Source organism: Dreissena polymorpha, chromosome 13, assembly GCF_020536995.1.
Source record: "Dreissena polymorpha isolate Duluth1 chromosome 13, UMN_Dpol_1.0, whole genome shotgun sequence".
Taxonomy (NCBI): domain Eukaryota; kingdom Metazoa; phylum Mollusca; class Bivalvia; order Myida; family Dreissenidae; genus Dreissena; species Dreissena polymorpha.
This window is the reverse complement of record NC_068367.1, coordinates 22,022,988-22,045,460: the sequence shown is the minus strand read 5'-3', so window position 1 is coordinate 22,045,460 and position 22,473 is coordinate 22,022,988. Positions and strand designations below refer to the sequence as shown.

The 22,473-nt window shown below is 34.5% G+C and overlaps 1 protein-coding gene across 1 annotated transcript; it reads left to right on the top strand.

The window, feature by feature from the left end:
• The first annotated feature begins 1,365 nt into the window (after positions 1 to 1,365).
• Positions 1,366 to 13,889, top strand: LOC127856420 (sushi domain-containing protein 4-like). The gene is made up of 9 exons (XM_052392618.1): positions 1,366 to 1,426; positions 2,439 to 2,538; positions 2,859 to 2,974; positions 3,236 to 3,271; positions 6,753 to 6,932; positions 7,159 to 7,359; positions 7,644 to 7,814; positions 10,552 to 10,716; positions 11,134 to 13,889. The coding sequence occupies exons 1-9, from the start codon at positions 1,405 to 1,407 to the stop codon at positions 11,316 to 11,318; spliced, it is 1,176 nt and encodes a 391-aa protein (XP_052248578.1). The 5' UTR covers positions 1,366 to 1,404; the 3' UTR covers positions 11,319 to 13,889.
• The last annotated feature ends 8,584 nt before the right edge of the window (positions 13,890 to 22,473 follow it).

Below are 22,473 nucleotides of genomic sequence, written 5' to 3'. Positions count from 1 at the left end.
GGTCTCAGCAACCGTCGATTCAGCGGAGGCTTTGTGTGGCGTTTGCGTGCTCGGTAAAACGTTTCTGCTTGACCAAAACACGCAGGTCTTCGGGCAGGGGTTTTCTTCAAACAGGATGTCGATTTCTCGTGCTGCATTTTAGGACTTCAACTGCTGTCGAGAAAGAACCACGTAGTATAGAGACTGCTCCGTGTGGCGACTGCGTGCGGGCGAAATCTGAAGCATAGCGACAACCTACGCAAGACGAAATTACCGGCGTGTGTGATATATGAGGTATATATTTTTCAGTAGTTACCGGTATATGCGATTTTCGATTATATTATATAAATTGCAATTTTGAAGCATGTTGAACAATAAACACACACACCGAAAGGACTAAATGCTACATGTCGTTTTATATACAATATTCAAAGCGCGTGAAACTAGATGGTAGATTATGATTTTCATACATAGCTAATAAAGACCAGGTATAAAAATATGTGCGATAATTATTAGTTATTAAACTAAATAAACTTGACCTAATAGGGATTATTATTCTCCGTACATTGTTGAAATTAAAAAAAAATCATACAAACATAATAATGAAAAATTATTTTTCAATGCCTGTACAATATTTTGAATAATTTTGAATACAGGTGACACAGGCATATATGATTAACCGTGTCAAATATCGAAAATCATATAGCATAAATATTTTTTGTATGTTACTGAGCAGATCGTTTAAAGGGGCCGTCCAACGTTTTGGAAAATTGACAAAATAAAAAAAAAGTTGTTTCGGATTCGCACATTTTCGTTTTTGTTATGATATTTTTGAGGAAATAGCAATACTGACCATTTACCATGCTCTTAAATTCATTATATGCATCTTTTGACGATTTGAAAACCTGAAAATTATGAAACGTTGTGCGACGCGAAACAATTGAATAATTTAGAAAGTTCTGTTGTTGTAGTTATATTTTGGGAAACTACGAGGATTGCTTATATATATTTAAAAAATACATCCGATCTAAGCATTAGCATGGATGGTCGAGTGGCCCAGGTGGGAGACTTTTTACTCCAGGGGGTCAGTGGTTCGAGCCCTGTTGAGGGTTACTTTTTTCCTTTTTTAAAATTGTATTCTTGTTTTTTTTTACTGGAGATTTTTAGGTCAAATGTTTAAATTAATCAATATAAAGCATTTAATGGCATGCTTCAATACCATGAATACATGCCAAAATCTGTTGGACGGCCCATTTAAATAGTTATTTCCCCGATGACTTTTGAATATAAATACCTACTGGGATCCCAAACAATGTTTGAATAATCTGGTCTTTCCATTTGAGAACTTCACAATCTGGTATCCCAGATTAAAATATTTTGGCTTCCCAGCTTTAAATTTCCATATCGAATTGGATCCATGTGAAAATGCGTATTGGATTATTGGATGGTATGTACGTTACTAACAGATACTTACGGACGAAAAACCATCATATTTAATAATTTAAACAGGTGTGATAAGGGTCAGTTGGATCCTATTGTTCTTGCTGATTATTTTAATGGAAATTGCGCTAATATTTGATCGGTTTCAAACGAATCTTGAAGCGGATCATAGTTTAAATAACGCTAATTGACATGTAATTATGTAAAAATTAATTTAGTTCGTTGTGGGTTGTTGGCGTTTTATTATTGCTTTATTATTAGGTACTTTCCTCTTGGTATTCCGGCTTCCACCCACAACAAAAGTTATCATTCATCATTATAATTCGTCCCAACTTTCGTGATTCTTGAAAGTTAATTCGATAGGAATGCGGGGACACTACGGATGCAAACACAATGCAGCTGCATACGCAGAAGGACCTCATAAACTTAAATAAACATACATCTTTGGCTGTTCTAGATGTCCGTTTACCGTTGTGGTTGGAACACGCGCTCCTGACCTAGGCAAAAATAATAAATAATTGATCTTGTTAATCCGAAATCGTTGCTGATTAAGCTATGTAACTAAGGGAAACAGTTTAGTGTTTATATTGGTTTATGGTTTCTTCTTGTAATATAAACAAGTGTTTGTCCATACTTGACACTTGAATAACGTTTAACGAAACGGCACTCAACCATGCAGGTAAAATATGAAGATAATTTGGTCAAATTTGACGAAAATTTAATATACAAAATGCATGTATTTAGTGGAAAAGGGAATGCTGATCAGTATTTGTCGAATTAAAAAAGTTAATTCAGCAGTGCACAATTGCATCGTACCAAGGAAAACATTACTAAATACGTGTTAAAAAAAGTTTGTTGGTTCTTCTTATTGAAGGTTGTTGATTTGTTAGGAAAATAACAGCTGTTTTCAAACACAGTAAAATGCTGCTAAAATTAAATAGAAACATCATTTTATTTTGAATATGCTCCCAATTGGGAAAAAAACTAAATTCATGCAGTTACTTTGTTTCATTTTGCAGGAAAGCTTTTCCTTTGGGTACTATTCTTTTTAGCAGTAGGAGTTGAACTACGCGGTTCAAAACCGGAAGCACATTATTGCTTTGGGGACATCTGCAATGAGTAAGTGATTAGGATTTGGTAAAAAGTTGAAGGTAGAACTAATCTCGTAAATCGTTCGCTTTTGAGAACTCGTAAATATTATAAACAATGAATGTGTTTTTAATGATACAACATACATTTAATGGAACTTCGAATGTTGACGCTAATTTGCTCTTTTCAATTATCACGCTGCCTATCATGTTTTTGAGTTTTGTGTATGATGCGAAGTATTTATTTGTGTGAATGCATTTCAATAGCGTGATGCTTAATTGTAAAGCTTGCTCCAAGTAGATACAACTGGGGGTTAGCACAATGTTAATTTACGTTTTCGGCGATTTTAGGAATGGTGCAGACCAATATTGTGACGCGGCCTTCAAGTTCTGTCGACGCTGCGCTGACATCCAGGATGAATGCTTTACAATAAGACACGTACAGAACTGTACAGCGTTTTGCTACGGTAATAACGATCAAGTCAATGTTATGTACTCAGATCTAACTGGAAGGTGTAATTCGATAAGAGATGCACATCGAAAACACTAACTCAGAAAAGTATCGTTTTAATACTTATGCATATAGTTATTGTATATTTCATTTCAACATCAATCAATGTATGATTTTTTATGTGTACTTTAACGTTATCACTGACGTCTGTAATACCAGTAAGCGGTTTGCCGGTGTATGAAGGTAGCATAATATATAGTTTACACTTTTATTGCAGATCTTCACTATAGACGTGAGAAGGAAAAGGAACGAGGTAAATTATATTTTTGTCTTGAAATAATTATACGCGGTTTTGCTTAATTTTTGTTTATGAGCTGTGACATTGTGAGTAAAATTTAGTATGCATAACGAACCTGAAGACATTAAACAAATATGTTACATTCAAAGGGTTATCCGAGTGTTTTATTTAATGTTTACCCATAACATCCAACATTTCCACCATTCGTATTAGCATTGTTGAGAGAGTTTGGGTAATACAACACAACCTGACTTGCGTATCATTTGCATATAAGGCGATGTTTCCAGTCACATGTGCAGTGCAATCGCTTGTGGCAATATTATTTAACGATTTGAATGCCCAGTTATGCATGACATTGTAAACTATCTAAAATTGTATTAAAATAATTGTTATCTTTATGTCAGTTAAATCAATTACTATTATTTTGATATTTCGAATGTGGCGTGGCGTATTCATGGTGTGTTTTGTATTACGGTATATTTTGCGTGCTAGCTTAAAGGTCCGTGTATATACCGTCTTTTCCATTTTTATTTTGCATTCGACACAACGAAAAACAAGAATCAACGTATATTATTTCATATTCCGATTTTCTTATAACCGGAACAAAAACAAAAAACCAAAACAAAGGTGAGTTCTTTGTATCGTTTTTCGGTGTATTCATAACAAAACAAAACACAAATCTCATTTCCCTATTCATATTTCGTTTCAATTTTAATTATACAAAAATCCACATATAAAAATTGAAACACAGTGACTGTTTCCATTTACCGTTCTTGAATTGATTAAACGGTATACGGAAAACGAGGGGCGCTCCGCTGTTTTGGGGAGATCGTGATCGTCTTGCGCAGTTTTATCCCTTAGATCTTATTATTTTTTAAATACATAAATGTATACAATTGTAGAAGAAGAATAGTCGAGTCTTCGGACAGCTATGGTTGGCTTCACTAATGGGGAAATAGATAGATCTAGTAACATTAAGTTATGATACAAATGTACATCTGCTTTTGTTTAAAATCATTTGATTTGAGTACATGTATCACACGCATTTTGATAATAATGGCACAATAAAGATATTTTTTAAGGATTTTTTTATCTTAAAGTAATTTAAACAATTGAATTATTTACTCTATTGTATTTTTATCTTTTTAACAAATGAAAATTGCACCACATTATTGCTAAACATATAAATTTAATTAGTATGGTGAACAATTCCTCTGAGAGCATAGATTGCCTCGTGAAGCCCTGTAACGGCAAGTCGTGAACCGTCTTGGTTGACTCTCGTACCACGCACGTCTTGCATCCAACCAGTGATTTGCAACAAGTTGCAAATACATGGTGCGACACTGGTCATGAATTATACACTTTATAGATTTATAAAGTTCAGAGAATAGGTTTTACTGCCTTAAAGTGATATTATGGGCATCTAACAGTTTATAGGTGTATATCGCAACCGTTGTTCATTTTTGGTGTTTTCACTTCATATAAATTTATATTTGATAATGCCGCATCAAAATACTAAAACAATATCCCGGAAACAGAAAAATAATGCATTTGAATATCAACCGTACTTTCGTTTGACAACTGATCATGCATGTACGATGTGAACCTAAATTGAGTTTTAGCGCAGATTCGCTCATACGACACAAAGACACATTTTTTTTACGGATCATTTCAGCTTAGAGGAATGGGTGAGTCACGTAAGATATCGAACATAATATATATTTTTATAAACAACTGGAAGCAATTGGTCAGTAATCACATTTTAACTAACTCTTCTGACCTGTTTATTCTTTTCAGCTCAATTCAACAGTGAAAAATGCCCATAATGTCACTTTAAGCAATAGATAAACGAACTGCGTTCTTTTAAAAGTGTTTCAGGATGATTATCTGTGGTGCTTCCTTTATAGGATAAAGAAAGTTTGCTTATAACATTTATGCAAATATTTGAAACTCTTTACAAGACAATTACATTATATTAATAGAAAAATCAACGCGTATTAAAATCCATTATTTAAAATACCATATCGGTTACAACTATGACATTGTTACAAATAATTAATTTTATGAATTACGGATTTTTTGGTACGTTTTTTTCCACTTTTCAAATGACTGTTTTAATGAACTGGATGTGTATAAAAGCAATAAAATAATACATTTTTCGACTATCGCATGTACTTTAACAGATCACGCAAACCAACGCTTGCTTAAATGCGCGTTCCTTTTCCCTGCTCACGGACACCACCACCTTGAAGAACTAATCAATAAAAGAAGCATTGAAACTCATATATATCCTCGACTCAGCAAATCATACACGTATAGTTACAGATATACAAGCTTTTTATAATGGTATTCGAGTTTCATTTTAGGAGACAACCAGGGTCTAAAACGGAACGTTTCAACGCGTGCAAGTAGTTTCTATAGACGTGACGCATGCTATTCGCCTTCCTTATGAAACCTTGCACTTAACCATTTCATAAGATTCAAACAAATTTTTATTTATTCTCCGTTGGTCCTGTTCTTTCTTTCAATATTGGCAGTACTAATACAACTTAACATTCTATTATGTAAGGTGATGTTAAAAAATAAAACGGAGGGGGCATTTTAGCAGCCGCTGCCTATTATTGTGCTTCTTATAACATAATTCGGGTCTAATGTGTAATAAAAATTGGAATACGGGGAAGGAGTATTACAGCTCTTAAAATGTAAAGACCCGCCCCTTATTATCGGACTAAAACGAGTTTGTTTTGTAAAATTAGTACTGAATTTGCATAGTATAAGGGCGAAGAACTAGAAGTGTCATAAGAGGCTAATTATAACCCTATCAATTCGGTTGGATCGACATACAATACCTGTTCGTTGGCAAACATAAAGATTTCAGATTATGCTCATTTCAATTTGGAAAAATACATTATTTGGAAAAACAACTGAAAATATTCACGTCTTCTTCCATTACGGCTTGTCTTTTCCTCCCCGAAAAATGCGCATAAGAAGCCATGCGGATCGAAATAAGTGATTTATTCTTATGTAAGGGAAAAAAGTACGCGCAAAAGTCACGAATGAGTTACCTCCACAAGATAGCAGCACAAAGCAAATATCTATAAAAAATGTTTATTTACAGATCATTGAACAGCGCCATTCGTTTTTCGTTTTTTGTCAACCGTAAAATCAGACCAAGACTGGTAAACGGGACCAAATTTTAATCATTGGTTTTCGTTACCTGAAGATTGAAACGAAATTTGAAGAGGGAATACATTTCGTATTTTGTTATATAATTAGTACAACGTAAAACGATATAAAGAAGTTAATTTTGTTTCGTACTTTGTTTTTGTTTCGGTTATTAGACAATCGGAATATGAACTAATATGCATTAATTGTCATGTTTCGTTGTGTCGAATTCAAAACGAAAAAGGAAAAGACGGTATATACACGGACCCTTATACCTGACTTATACCTTTATCGCTAAAAGATGATCGCTTCGATATCACTCAATTTTCAGTGGCAGGATGCCGCTTACCCACCCCACCAGCAAACGGAAAATTTGAAACTACTTTGAGTCTTCTAGCTCATAACACGACATTAAGGTCATCCTGTGACCGTGGTTACCGCTTGTCTGGCAGTCCACAACTACAATGTGGGGATTATGGCATTTGGCTCGGGACTGCACCCGAGTGTATAGGTACTTACACAAAGTATAAGACTGGGTTATTTGACTCTATATGCTTTTATTATGGACGTATTATTTATAAATTATTTAATACTTTAGAATGTTATATGTTGATAATTACTTTTGAAAATATACTCCAAATTAAATTGTTTTTCGATCACAATTCAAACAGACCATATGAAACAATATTGCAGAATTTCTCCATGCACCCATGTAATCATAAATACTTTTGCCACAGAGATAACATGCCCGTCACTGCCCGAAATATTTCATGGCATATGGCACATGAGTGTCCAAAACAGTACGCACTCGCCGGGCACGACAGGATCAGTGCATTGCGAACATGGGTTCCGCTTTCATGGAGATCCGGACAGGACGTGTACTTTGGACGGAAAATGGACGCCTCACACTCAATACCTCGCCTGCATTCCGGATGAAGGTGCTTATGGCATAATTCTTCGTAAAAGCTATTAAAACAATTAAAAAGTTGTTGGTGTCTACAGACAGGACACACAAGTCTGGCGATATTATTATTTATGTCTATTAATACTTTAGTGATACACATTCCAGTAATATTGGCAGTGGCCTCAAAGGTCTTCAAAACAAGATCAACAATAATCCTCATGTTTCCAATTATTTTAGATTAACATTTCAATATTGTTACATGCACGTGTTTAAATGTGTTCAGTTTATCTAATGGTACTTTGTTTAAATGTATTGTAGTGCATCTTACCACAATAACAACAGCTCTCACAATTACAATCCCCACTGTTGCTGTGAGCTTCATTGCCCTTTGTATTGTGGTATTAATACGAAAGCGCAGGAAAAAGAAGCGACAGCGAAGAAGGAGTTCGACAAAGCCCGACCCAGAAGAAACGATTATGCTTCAAGACGGTAAATATTCCAATCAAAACATAGTATAAAGCATGGATATTTAGTCTTCAATTAGGATTGGAAGCTCTTCTGTCTGACAATAAGCGGCTTCTTGTAAACAAATCAATAATACTCTATTTGAAGATATAGAAAGTCGTATAATTGGAAGATTATTCGCCTAAAGCTTTGTTTCCCTTGGTGGTACAGATTGTGTCCAGTTACTTATTTAGTTATTAAAGTATGACATCCTGGGAACTCGCACATGTGTAATATCTTGCGACAACCCATTTTTTTATTTTTTGTTAGAGATTGAATTTACAAATATTGCATTTACACTTTATTTATACAATTCATGATATTAATATTTCTCATAGAGTGATAATAATGACAATATATGTATTTGTTTGGCATTCCTATTTAAATGGCCTGACATCTGCAAACTATGAATTAACTGTTTATGCAAAATTTTATAGTTAAAATGGACTTCTTAACGAATTTATGTTTGCTTTGTTCACATTATGAAAGTCAGTAAATATCTTACGATTTAACGGTCTGAACTGAGGATTTAAAAGGGGGTGACATACATACACGTATATACATAATTTATCCCACTTTCACCGCGACATTGACGGTATAACACGTTGTGGAATATACTTGTCTGTCTTCAACAATGTGGAATATACCTGTCGCGTGCACGGACTACTTTTCAAATGACGTCATGCGATAGGCGCTAAAATTAGGTCGATATTGTTTGGTTCATTGGTCGAATTTTAGGTCACCCATTGGAAGAAAATGTGCATATTTTGCAGAAAAATATATATATGACATATTCACCAAAAGAAATGTGGAAATAAAATATAAAATTACACGATTTTTGTTTTATTATTTTTTATTTATATTTACTTTACCACCGAATGATTTTTTATAAGAAACAAAGTCGAGAAAACTTAAGCTTCAATATTATACGACCTTCAAACTTTAAATCTAGTCATATGACATAATTTTACGCCATCCGTATAATGAATCAGCTGATTGATGGCGTCATAAAATGACATACTTCTTGCGTCCTTTTCCCCATTTTTTTTGACGATTAATTATAAACGCGACTTATTTCACATGTTTTCTACATGTACTGTACATTTCGACATCTGAATTGCCAATTGATCACATTTTCCTTATTTCGTGTAATGTGCATTGTTTATAATCCATGCATATACTTTTGACATTTAACTTAAAAATTAAGAATGTACAACAAGCCATACACATATCGCACAATTCATAAATAATCTGCAATGTTTGCTTTCCTATTTAATTCACGTTAGGCATAGAGCTGTGTAAAGTATAATATGGTAAAAACAGCACCACATTGGAATTGGGAACGTCCCATTTTGTACACGGGTATTATTTATCTGTTGTGTATTGGAATGTTTTCCATTCTTTGTGTATTTATATATTAAATTATTTTCTTGTACAATAAGGGCATTTACCATAGATAAATAAAACATTGTGCAAGTTTAAACATAATTATGTTTGTATGCAGACACCTGCAACCGAGTTTACCAACAGCTATTATTAGATAAACTGCCCCGGTTCATTTGAACAGCAGTAATGTAGAGTACATGACGTAGCGTGTGACGAAGAAGAAAGTTTATTGAGTTCATAAACTCATTTGATTGGATGGCATAAGGGTCTTATTTAACTATGCTAAAATAATTATTAAAGACCCTAGATGCAAAATCGTCAATTATTGAGTTAAATGGATTATTAGATGGATTTTAAAGGACAATTAAAGGTAAGATACTAGTTCTAACGTGTTTTGGTTTTTGTTTGTACTTTTATCGTTCCTTGTTCTCGGGGAAATGATTGATGCATCGGATCACACACGGCATACCCATAACATTATATAAAAAAACACGTTCTGCGCGTCCTTAAAATTCGTCGTCCGAAGTCGGAAAACGTATTGCCCTGAATATTAAGTCAAATAAAGTGTCAGTCGCTGCAATTGTCTGTTTACTCGTCAAAATTGTCAAGGTCGTCGATAGCTAAAGAAACTTCAGCGTACAGTTTATATAGTATTGACAGACCTGTACAAAGTCGCGCCAGTCAAAAATCATAAAAAGCGACATTTAAAGTTATGGTAGCCAGAACTAGGTCGTCGATGGTGTACATGTATGTTGACAGCAACATCATTTTGTCAGGAGCAATCGCCGCCATATTGGATTTTGATAATTTTCTTTCGAAAATAAAATGAATTATAGTAAAGTAAAATCTTTTTTTCGCGGTCGTAATGTGTTTCAATTCGCATACTGCGTAAAATTGAGTCGAGGCATATGGTGATATTTTTACTTGTTTTACAGCTTTTGTGTGATTTTTTTAAAGACTATTTTGCGTACCAGAACAAATACATGTATATCACTACGCATGGTTACATTTGTAAGATTTTAAGCGCTTTTAAGACTGAATTAAAATTATTGTTAAGGTTATTAGATCTATTTATATTAAATGTCACGTTGAAAAAAATCAAATGGGATAAATAGAATACTAGGATAAGCGTTGAATACAGAGAAGTTTATGTTGCTCGGCTCGAACACCGAAAGCGCTCGCCAAGGCTCGCGCTCCCGGCGTTCTAAGCCTCGCAACATAAACTTCTCTGTATTCAACGCTAACCTAGTATTCTTTATATACATAACCTACACATATGTTTGCATGTGTATACGTAAAATGTACCATACTTATCGGATAAGTTTTATATTTTCAGCCCCTGATAGCACAGGATCTGAAGCAAGCTCAATAATTTCTTGCTCACGTTCACCCGGGCGCTCTGTCTCTTTGGGCGATATCATACCCCATCAACTTTCAGAGGGGCAAAGTCGTGGGATTCGAGAAGCCAGATCAGCAACAAACCTGCCGACGCCGAACGTTGGTAAGCGTATATTAGGTTTTAGTAGATATGAAAGATGTATATTAGACAAATGTATCATTATATGGTCGGCATATACGATAAAACAACGGCGGTATAATCTGAGATATAAGTAATGATAGTATATTACAAAGCAAACTCGTGCAAAAGTATGAGTGCATTTATTGGAGAGGTTTAAATGTATATTATAATTATTGTTCTTAAATATGAGTATAATTTTCACTTATTTAAAAAGTGTCATATAGGACTGCGCTGAATGTGACACAAATGAGGACAGCATGATTGATTATTATCTGATCTGTACAAGGAAAACATTTTCGAAAGCAGTACTGTTTCTGTGATAATATAATAAACACTTATTTTAAATAAATAGAATCGTTTCGTGTCAATGTTTACAGAAAATATTAATATTTATTTAAGTGAACGTTAAAGTAAATGTCGCCATTCATAACACAACTAAGTCAGACAGCGGCATCAATCTACGTGGATCAGCAAATTCCTCTGGCTCCTGTGTGAGCCATGGTGACAAATATCCAATCCAGGAGACTGGCGGTAACGCCCTATTGAATGAGAATTCAACCAACATCCAGCCGGTTGTGCAATGAAGAAAAGATCACTATAAAATGTAACTGCCGTTATAATTAAAAGCCCATATACACTCAAAATCAACGAATATTTCGAACAATATTTTTTAAAATAAAGTTAACACGTAAACAATCAGTGTCCCTTTAAGCAATAGCCCAAGTTTCAACTCTAGATGTAGTCCTGTAACATAGATATAACGAGATACAAAATTCTCATTTTTATTTTTTGTGCCACCATATAGTCCATGTGAATTTCCCACCACGATATCTGAACATTTACGAGCGAACGCGAGATGGCTTCGGGCAGCGTCGGAAGCACGACGCATTGATTCGTTGATTTTTAGTATTAATGTGACTTAACTATCTATTATATTTACTTTATGATGCTATATTCTTAAATCTATTTCTAAAAAGAAGGGATGTAGTCGACACTTGTTCGTAATTTCATTTAATCGTTCCTCAAAGTGTTGTAACTCTGTTGCTCTGGTCTATTTCCTACCATTGAGTAATTCATTGGTAATTAAATTGAATGCGTTTTAATTCCCTTTTATTATTGTTTAATGTGAGTATTTTATTATATATTATAATTTAATTTACACTTATATGTATCGTGAATATTGCTGGGCCACGTACGAGGTTGAGCGCTCTAAAACCGATTTAAACCCCAATGCTTTGCATTGACCGTTCAAAGGCAGTGACCCCGGCTTTATTCTTATATGTGTTTATGTTGTTTTGTATTGTGCTGTTTTTGCTGTTTTGGCAAATGGTCACTTGCCTTAAAAAAGGACCAACTAATTGTATATAATTAGAATGCAATACTGCTCCAGCAGCTGAAGTTTCACTTCTGTATATTAAAGTGATATTATGCGCATCTAACAGTATTTGCTATGTTTATAGGTGTCTATCGCAACCGTTGTTTATTTTTGGTGTTTTCACTTCATATACACTTATATTTGTTAATGCAGCATCAACATACTAATACATTATCACGGAAAGAGAAAAATAATGCATTGGAATATCAACCGTACTTTCGTTTGACAACTGATCATGCATATACGATGTGAATCTAAATTTAGTTTTAGTGCAGATTCGTTCATTTGACACAAAGCCACATTGTTGTTTTACGAATCATTTTAATTTCCTGCAACGATATCTGTTCATACGACACACGAACACTTATTCCGATCCTAATAAAAAGACAGTTCCGCTCGGCTTAGAGGACTGGGACAGTCATGTAAAATATTTAATATGTTTTTTTTATAAACAAGTGGTAGCAAGATGAGTTGCAGATAAATGGTTAGTTACCACATTTTAACTAACTCTTTTGACCTGTTAATTCTTTTCAGCTTAATTCAACAGTAAAAAAAGCGCATAATATCACTTTAAAGTGCTTTATCAGCAAATTAATATCAATAACTTATTTATCAAATATTATAAGTATTCACTTATCATTAAATGAGTAGTTTGACATGTGCAAAAAGAAACAATCTGCCTGTGATTTTTGTTTTATTTTTTACTTTTTACTTTCTTGGAAGGTTTAAATATTATATGTTAGTGCCCATGTTGGTTGTAATTTTCTACGCATATTATGTTAGAAAACAACAACATTTACTCACACACATTCAAATTAATAGTATTCAATGTTGACAGCCGTTTATTTTTTTACCGGACAGATATACTCGAATCTGATTCCTGATAATTATGGTCAAGTACAGAAAGTGTTCTCACAAGTAATTATCAGCTGAATACAGGCCCCAGTTAATGAGGCAGTGCAGATACGTCAGGGTATGTGTAATTGCATTTTTACCAAAACTGCTTTAGGTACTAAATGTGTACTAAAGCAGTGTTTACTTTTATCTAAATTTCTTTACCGAACCTCTTTCAGAAAAAGATATTTACTAGATAAATTAAAGTATGGACATTTACACACACAAATACAAAAACGATCAGATTCATTAAATTATAGCTTCTTCTATATATGATTTTGATAAAGTTATTATCAAGGAAGTTCAATTATTTTATTTTATTTTTTCACGGACGCAAGCAAACATAGCGTTTTTCTAGTTTCGTTTCAGAAGATATGTATTTTTGCAATCTAAAAATGTACTGCTGTCAAATGTTTCAGAAACGTGTGTGTATTTTGTTGTAAGTGGTTTTGGTTAATTGTTATCGTTTGAACATGTACATGTATTTGTCAGACAGAAGGGTACATGTACCTGTGATACTGCATGTTTGTTGAAATATTCAGTGTGTTTATCGTTTTAAATTTGCAATAATACTGTACAGACAAAATTGGGCGGCTAGATAAAGAATGGTCAGTGAATGATTTATTTCATAAGAACACAGGTTAATGACGTCAGGATGTGAAGTATTGTACATGTGTGTCTCTTTCATACCGATTTTAACAAAATGATCTGATAGATATGATATTTGGAAAAAAATGAAATGTCTGCATCATCGTGTATATTTACAATCTTGTGATATGGAAGAAAGATGTTTTTAAAATTGTTTTTCGCTGTTTGCATATCTTTTACGATGTATGATAAATTTAAATTGTTTGATTATAAAATGAGTAAACGTATACCAAACAAAGCTGTGTTTAGAAAGTTAACTCATTACAAACTTGTGTTGTATGATTTTTATTTGTATATGTGCAAAGCACACCTATACACGTAACTGAGGCCATGTTATTTTTATGTTATTTATGCAAGTATCACACAATTTTTTGTTGACAATTTTACCTAAACTGTGATGTCGTCTATTGAAATAACAACACCTATATGCAACCTTTTGGTATTTTTTTACAAAAATGATACATGCATTGTCAGTAGTGAAGAGAAATTAAGAACTGTATTTATATCTAATATACCATTATTCAACGCCAAACGCCAAACAGTTTAACTACGCAATTTATTATCTTAAACGTTTGGCATAATAATGTCAAGGCTGGGATCAATTGTATTATACAGGTTCTTCCGAAAACGGCGCTATCCCCGTGACAAGCGGGAAGAGTGTTCGTGGAAATTATGCCAAAAAGGACCACGGCCGCAGGCAGCGGGCCTTCCGCCTCACAGCGGAAAAATGTAAACTTGTAAACCATAGCGCGACCTACACTGTGATGCGACGAGCTAGTAAAAGACCGACAATTTGCACGGGCAGTGGTATTGTACTTAGTGGACGAGTCCATGTGTTACAGTAGACAGGGTAGGATGGGTTATAAAATTGGGGTTTGGAGTTCGGCGATCCCTTAGGAAAATAGCGTTTGCGTTGAATAAGACAGTTTATTCTTGAGCGAATAAACATTATTATACTTATTTTACACGGAGTTTTTAATAACGAAAGTGAAAACAACGGAAGTTGGATGGATATTCTGTGAGATGCACTTCGGCTCCGGAAAAACAATACAAATAAACTAAAAAAGACGTGTGGGGGACAATTTTCAGCTGGAAAATATTTGAAATAGGGTAAGTGATGATATCTCTACGTGGTGATTTTTGTTATTTGAATGCGAATAGTTGAACAATCCCCAACGAATACAACGGTGTAATAGTAAGCCGGTCATAAAGCGAATACAATAATGAAATATATTATACAATTCATTGCACAATATGAGCTCATATAAAATCCATAACATTTATACTCTTTTTTAGTAAATAAAAGGTTAATAAGCTAGAAAACTATCCTATAGTATACATATTATTAAAAAAACACACTGATTATTTCAAATGAAAAAAAAAGACAACAAGGAAACAAATTAAACCGGACAGTGCCGAATGAAGCCGCATCGACCATAATTACTCTAAACCAATTTACTCTGCGACGAATGCTGACATAAAAAACGGTACACTGCATAAGCATCGCAGGTAATTTAAATTCAAGTTCATCATTGTAGAAAAGACTCCGCGTCGGCACATTATGATTGAGTACACATACACACGTACTAGACTTAGTGCAATGGAACTGCGTGTTGCAAAGCCTATGCGCCTGTTCTTGTTTGTTGTTAGTTGAATACCTTGTTCGGTGCGTCTCCGCTAGAAATCTTGAATGGCTTCATTTGGCCCCTTGGTAATACCTAATTGTATGCTCTGAATATCGTAACCGACACCAAGAAGTTTTTTTTTGTTTGTCAGTATAATACTCAACTCGATAGATTGAACGAAATTTAAGAGCTCGAGTATACATGTATCAACATTAAAAAATATTTAAAAAATGTTTACCCTAGCGGGAATTTTAAGAGTCGTCCGAATGAAAATGGTACCGCTTATAAATCTTGCTTATCTAGACAAGTACATGGGCTAATACGTATTTAATATTATATATAATATGCATGTATTTGTACGAATTGAAGCGAAAGCTAGAGGAACACTCAAGATAACTCTATTGATTGGCATATTGGACGCTTTAAAATGTAATTAATTTCAAACGGTGAATTATTATAAAAACACGTTTTTTGTTCACTACATATCTCAGTCAGTGATGTTAATAATATTTAGTTTAGCTATATAATGTGCACTGTTTTTGTATTTTTGAATCTGTGACAAAAAGTTGTGTCGATTTGCAATCTGGAACAAGTATCTTTAAAATAATATAATGATTATTAAATCATCCTTTTGTAATAAAGTCTTTTAACATTTTGTATACATGTATTAGATTCCCGGATTTAAATAAACGCCTATCTGCACTATAAATGTATATGAAAATGGTAATGAATGTGTGTTTTAAACATCATCGAAACTGGTCGCATACGATTATCAATCTCCGACACATAAATATGAACTCGGTTTGATGTACATGGGTGTAATTATTCTATGTATATGTGTTTGATTAGTGTGTGTAATCGTATTACTGCGAGCAAACAAAATAAAGCGTGGTAACAATCCCGTATGTAAACATGTTTCCAACTACCTGTTCTTGCAACATGACACACTGTAAAAATGTTATTGCCCGCCAGTTTTACACAAAAACTCAAAAGTTTTGTTTTTTTGTTTTCACAAATATTGCGTGTAAAACTAAAAACAGTTTACATATAATGTATCAAATATGCAAAAGACAGCTTCATTAAGAAAACATAATATCTCATTTTAAAATATATTTCAGGGTACTTAAGCGTAAAAGCCTTAAATCATAAACCGTAAAATACTTAAGTCTTTGATAAAGTGTGATATAACTATATTGACATAAATTACAATGAATTACAGAGGTAAAACATTCATTTTACTGAATGACACGTCTCTGTTAAGTTTAAAGAAAAATATAAGATGACTATCGACCACTAATGTATTGGTTTGTTTGCACAAATAGCAGACCAGATTTTATCCCGCATCGTTCAAATGTATGAACTTAAAAGCGCCTTCATTGTTAGATTATTAAAAAATTAACTTCAACGTACTAAAACGTATGTAAATGGCATCTTTACGAAAATTTTTAACGTTTTCAAACTGATTAAATTCATACTATGTTTGCCGCTATTCGTTACACATAGTCAATTAGGTAATGTCAGTGAAATTTCAGGGCACGCATATTATTGATTATCTTATCGCGCCATTCAGACACGCATTTTTTATCAATTGGTCTTTAAAAGTGTGGATATCTCACGATGCGACGTCTGCTGTTTGTAGCAGTGACGCTGCTCGTTCCGGCGGGCCTGGAGACTCTGAGCCTCGCGCCAAAACCTCCCGACAGTGAGCGCTGTTACAAGGCCGGTCATGGGTTCGAAACAGGTTTGCCTTTAAAATATTCTAATTTCGCAAAATATGTTAGTTCTTCATGTGTATAACCTGTTGAGTAATTAAACAAAAATATCAAACATTAAAATATTCAAACGTTTAATTACAGAAAAATATATGGAGTCGGAAATACGTACGCAATTATATTATCTGTATTTCGGCAGTCATTGCTTCATTAGTTCAAGCATTGTATTTCGTCAATACTATTTGTTAACCTGATAAGAACGTTGTCACAATTCAGATAGTCGCAAAGCGCATCATAAATTGTATTTTTATATTTAATAACTATGTGTATAACATCTTGTCGGCATAATTTTCTTCTTAAAATGTTTTGCACATACACAAGGAAAACATTTTGTTGGACTAAACTTATGTTTCTAAAAAGTAACGTCTGTACATTTAGATTTACAGGAAGCACGTTCATGGACCCAGTGAACCCTTGCCTCACATGCGAATGTCTGCAAGGTGGTCGCTACGCCTGCACTAGCGTGAAATGTCCGGCAGTGAACTGTCCGTTTGACCAGCAGGTCCGGACGGTGGACGGCTGCTGTATGGAGTGCATTTGACGGACATCAGGGTAGTGAACTGAAAATCATCATCTAAATAAATAATGATAACATTGTGAAACCGGTGTCTGAATGAAGATCCAAACGGTATTTCATTCACTATTCGGAATATTTATGTTGGCACCTACCTTGCAAGCATATTCAGTAGTTACTATGTTACTATGACCGTGAACATGTATTTGTGTAAAAATAAACGTGTTAGCTAACCTATTGCCACACCACGCCTTTCCCAGTAGATTCACAAATGTTCCTCGCCACAGAAGTGCACTTTAGTTGCATACGCAGTAGTGTAAAAGATTCAGATTTATGGATTTTAAACTGATGCCTATAATACAATCATACCAAAACAAGAAGTTTATGGCGCCAACTTGGTATCCTCAAGTTCTTTAGTCATGTCAATTTACATTACATGATTAACGATGGTCACTTAAAGTATGATACGTACGTACCATCACATATTAGCCCCGATAGAAATGACCACAGAGTAATTGTTATCCCTTTGGCTTTTAAAATCGTGGGGATATTGTAATGGTCGCCATCTTTCTGTCCGTCCATTCGGCCATTATCTCCTCTTGCACTATTAGCACTAGAACCTTGAAACTTACACACATGTTAGCTATGAGTATATGTGCGACGGCGACCGACCACGACCATCCACAATTTTGTTTGAACATAACTTCTTATTTTAATTCACCAATTGACTTCAAATTAATACTGAACATCTCTTATGACAACACGGTCTATACCGATCATCCATGTCCACATTACCCATCCCAACATAGGCCTTGCCCACCCAAAATTGCCTTCAAATATAACATCTATGCGGCGTGGAGATACGCGTCGGCCTCTGCCGCGCCACTTCTAGTTTGATATGTTAAAATTGATCAATGCCGTTATTTACACATAATTACATGTGTTTATGGGCATTTGAAATGAAACAGCCTGCTGTACATGATAAAAGCGTGCATGAGCTAATGTTTAACGTGCTTATTACCTTATTAGCGTTACAGTATCCAAGACAATTACTATTCAGACAATCAACAAATGTTATTAGGGGATATTGTTTAAAGCGAGATTATTCGATTTTTTATATGTGTTAAATTGTAATATGTTGATTAAATATGTTACAATAATACAAAATAGGCAAGAAAAATATATACATTAAATACGAATTTCATAAAATGCAGCAAAGACCAATAAGCGCCCAAGCCGATTGTGTGGAACATGTTTTCCTACAATAACCGAAACATTCGTCTTTTTATAGAGACCAGAGTTAGTGTTCGTGTGTTGTATGAATATATATCGTTGCAGGAATTTATAACGAACGGTTAAACTAAGTTTGGATTCACATCGTACATGCATAATATACATGCTGGCGAATTCGACTGTACAGCTATTTTCGATTTCAGAATCAAATATCTGGCTGATATCGCTTTTTTTCAAACATAACGATTATATTATTGTTTGGTGTGGACAAAAAGAAAAATCTGTGTTGTTAGTTAATGAACTCCTATTTGTTTATTGTACTAATGCGGATTATTTTCGGTAGCTGGGGTATTTCGAAACTTTTACTCGGCACTGAACGTTCGGTCAGACGGGAGCCGACCTAGCATTTCTACGAGTTGAGAATTGTTTTCTTGTAGTTTATGTTGGCAAGTAGCCGTCATTTGTCGTCACGAGGCAACCTTTCCCAACAAAATGGTACATTGTTTATAAAAATCGACCGCCATTTAGATACTTAATGGCTGCCATTTAGATACTTAATGGCTTAAAAATGTTGATGTAGGTGATTTTCCTGTGTCAAGAGATAAATACCTTGTATATATATATAGTTTTGGTCAAAATGATGAAAAATGTTGTTTTATGACATATTGATAGTGTTCAGGGCTTAACACATACTTTTTTTCAACTAGCCCATTCGGGCTAGTAATGCAGAACTTCTAGCCCTGACCAATCTTTCATGTGCCCTGACCCAAATATTATCAAAACCTTTATATTAATCATTCAACTTGTATTTTCTTGTGCTTGGAGATGCGCAATTATGATTCAATCATTCTTATTAGCTTACCTTACTACTGCTAATAAATTCATTATTCAACTACTTAAGACATCTATTTGTAATCTTCACGCCATTTCGGGAGAAATTTCCTTGTTTTTTTTCCCTCATACTTTCTATTACTTTCCTCCTTCCCTTTTCTTTACTTATCCGAGGAACCTCCATCCCCACCCGTAAAGCCAAACTTAAACAACGACATGAATGTTAAAACCTTTTTTACATAGATTGCCGCGGTTGCTGTCTGACGACAAATGGTAAGTGAATCTTAGGTGTCGCAAAATAACGTGTTACGGTAGTCGTTACAATTGTACAGGTTACAGTACACTAAATAACCGTTTCATGAGGGCTACTCTCTAAAAAAATACCAAAGTTGACAGGAAGGCATGTTTTACACTTTTATCTAGTATTAAGGTGTTATCTTTCGGAGATAATGGTAGGGCATGAATAGGTGTTCACTACTGAATCCCTGATATATGATAAACTTGAAGACTATAGTAAACCATTGCACTGAAAAGGTTACACTCCACTAAGAAACGGCCGAAAAAAAAGTAGCAAAAACTGTCGATTTTGATTCTTTCTTGCATTGTACATGACATATCTTTTTTATTGCATAAATCGATTCCGCTTAGAATGGCCTTTCAGAAAACGTACGGTTCTCGGGGTCTCTATGTGCAAAAGGTTGCATTTATTTTGGCCTAAAGTTGTCGCTTTCACATTGAATTATATAGGGAAACTACTTAGTGTATTCTGACCTAAAGGCAAACCAGGCCCAGTCACAAAGGAGCTGTATTTACAGAAATTCACCATTTTTGGGGCGGGATTTAACGCGTTTTGGCAAGTTTCACGGAGTAACTGCGTTTGTTTCATGAATTTAAGAGGCCTAGCGAGTTTTTAAGAAAAGAAATGCGTTTTTAAAGGAAAATAAGAAATAAAAACGTACACAATCTCGTCTTGAGCATCTCAGATCGCAACAATTTGTGCTGAAATAACTCATAAACATGTTTTGATAGTTGTTTACTTCTTTTTCTAAATAACTTGTAACAATATTCCAGTATTATGACCGATTTTTATTGTCAAGGGTTATCTTTTTTACTCCAACGTGCCATTCAATAATCAAAGCTCCTACCGCGAAAGCCAGATGGCTTACCAGGCGTTATAATAAAATGCATTTTAAAGCATTTCTACGTGAAAGATCGGTCGGAAATTTGGCATGCACATAGCAAATAGGTTCATAAGTATCGATAAATACTTATTTTTCGCGATGTTAATAGTAAACGTTGTTTTATAGGTTACGGTACACTAAATAACCGTTTTATGAAGGGCTGTACTCTCTAAAAAAATACCATAGTTGACAGGAAGGCATGTTTTTCACTTTTATCTTGTATTCGGGTGTTATCTTTCGGAGATAATGGTAGGACATGAATAGTTGTTCACTACTGAATCCCTGAAATATGATAAACTTGAAGACTATAGTAAACCATCGCCATGAAAAAGGTTACACTCCACTAAGAAACGGCCGGAAAAAAAGTTGCAAAAACAGTCGATTTTGATTTGTGTCAAGTTCTTTCTTGCACTGTACATGACATATCTTTTTTATTGCATAAATCGATTCCGCTTAGAATGGCCTTTAAGAAAAGGTAAGGTTATCGGGGTCTCTATGTGCAAAATGTTGCATTTATTTTGGACTAAAGTTGTCGCTTTCACATTGAATTATATAAGGAAACTATTTAGTGTATTCTGACCTACAGGGTTAACTCCGATCTCTTGCACGACGGTTACAGTGAGAGCAAGGAACGACAACTCTGCGTGGAGATTGGGTTAACTCTCGACTTAAAGCCGGGATCAACCATTAATATTAGTTTTGCTAATTGAATTGCGTAAAAAAGATTGTCAAAACACTGTTAATAGATCAAACAAATTAAAATTATTTAAAATTTGAAAAAAACTCATAATTTTATGGTAACTTTGCGTTGATGTCGAGTTTTTTACCTTCATTGATCCCGGACGATCCTGGGCGATCCCGGCTTTTAGTTTAAAAGGTATTTTAATCGAGAAAACACGACACTTCGAGGAAATCAATCAAAAACCGTATCTAGCGGAATTCTGTTTAAAAATATGTACTGACGTGTTTTTCCAGGAAAACCGCCGGGATTTTCTGAATTGTCGGCCTCTTTTTGATTCTAATCAGGGGGGTCCAAATATATTTCGAGATACGATCCGTTTGTTGTCTCCAACGTCACTGGGATTTAATTGTCATCTGATCATACTGTGTTAAGATTTCTGCATCTTTGAAAAGCTTATTTAAAACACAGTTTATTGATATAGAACATATAATCCCGCCCAAAATACATACGACCGGTCGGGCATGTTCCTGGGACATTGGATAGCCCGGACCTAGGTACAGGCAGTGAATGTCGTTCGGACGTGCCTTAGTGTTAAGCCCTGGTGTTAAAGTGACTTGGCCACGCGCCTAACACCTGTGCACCAGAAGAATCATTGTTTACATTTACAATGGTTCTCGGCCCGTAAGCGAGGCATTGGTTCCTGGCTAAGACGAAAAATAATTTTGTCGCTCCCACCGCGTGTAAATTTCATGCAAACTTTCCAACTGTTCAATTGTCAACTCATAATATTGCATGAGGTAATGGTACGCGATGAATAATCTCGTGTTTACATGCTCACAGTGGAAATCGGAAGTTCGTTAAAGTTACTGTTGCAAATTTTTATACTTTAGCAGTTACCTTTGTAAAGAAGCGTTAGAGTTGTGACAAAGTTTTGTGCGTTGTGTATGCGATTTAAAAATAAAAGTAAATTTATATTTACATTTT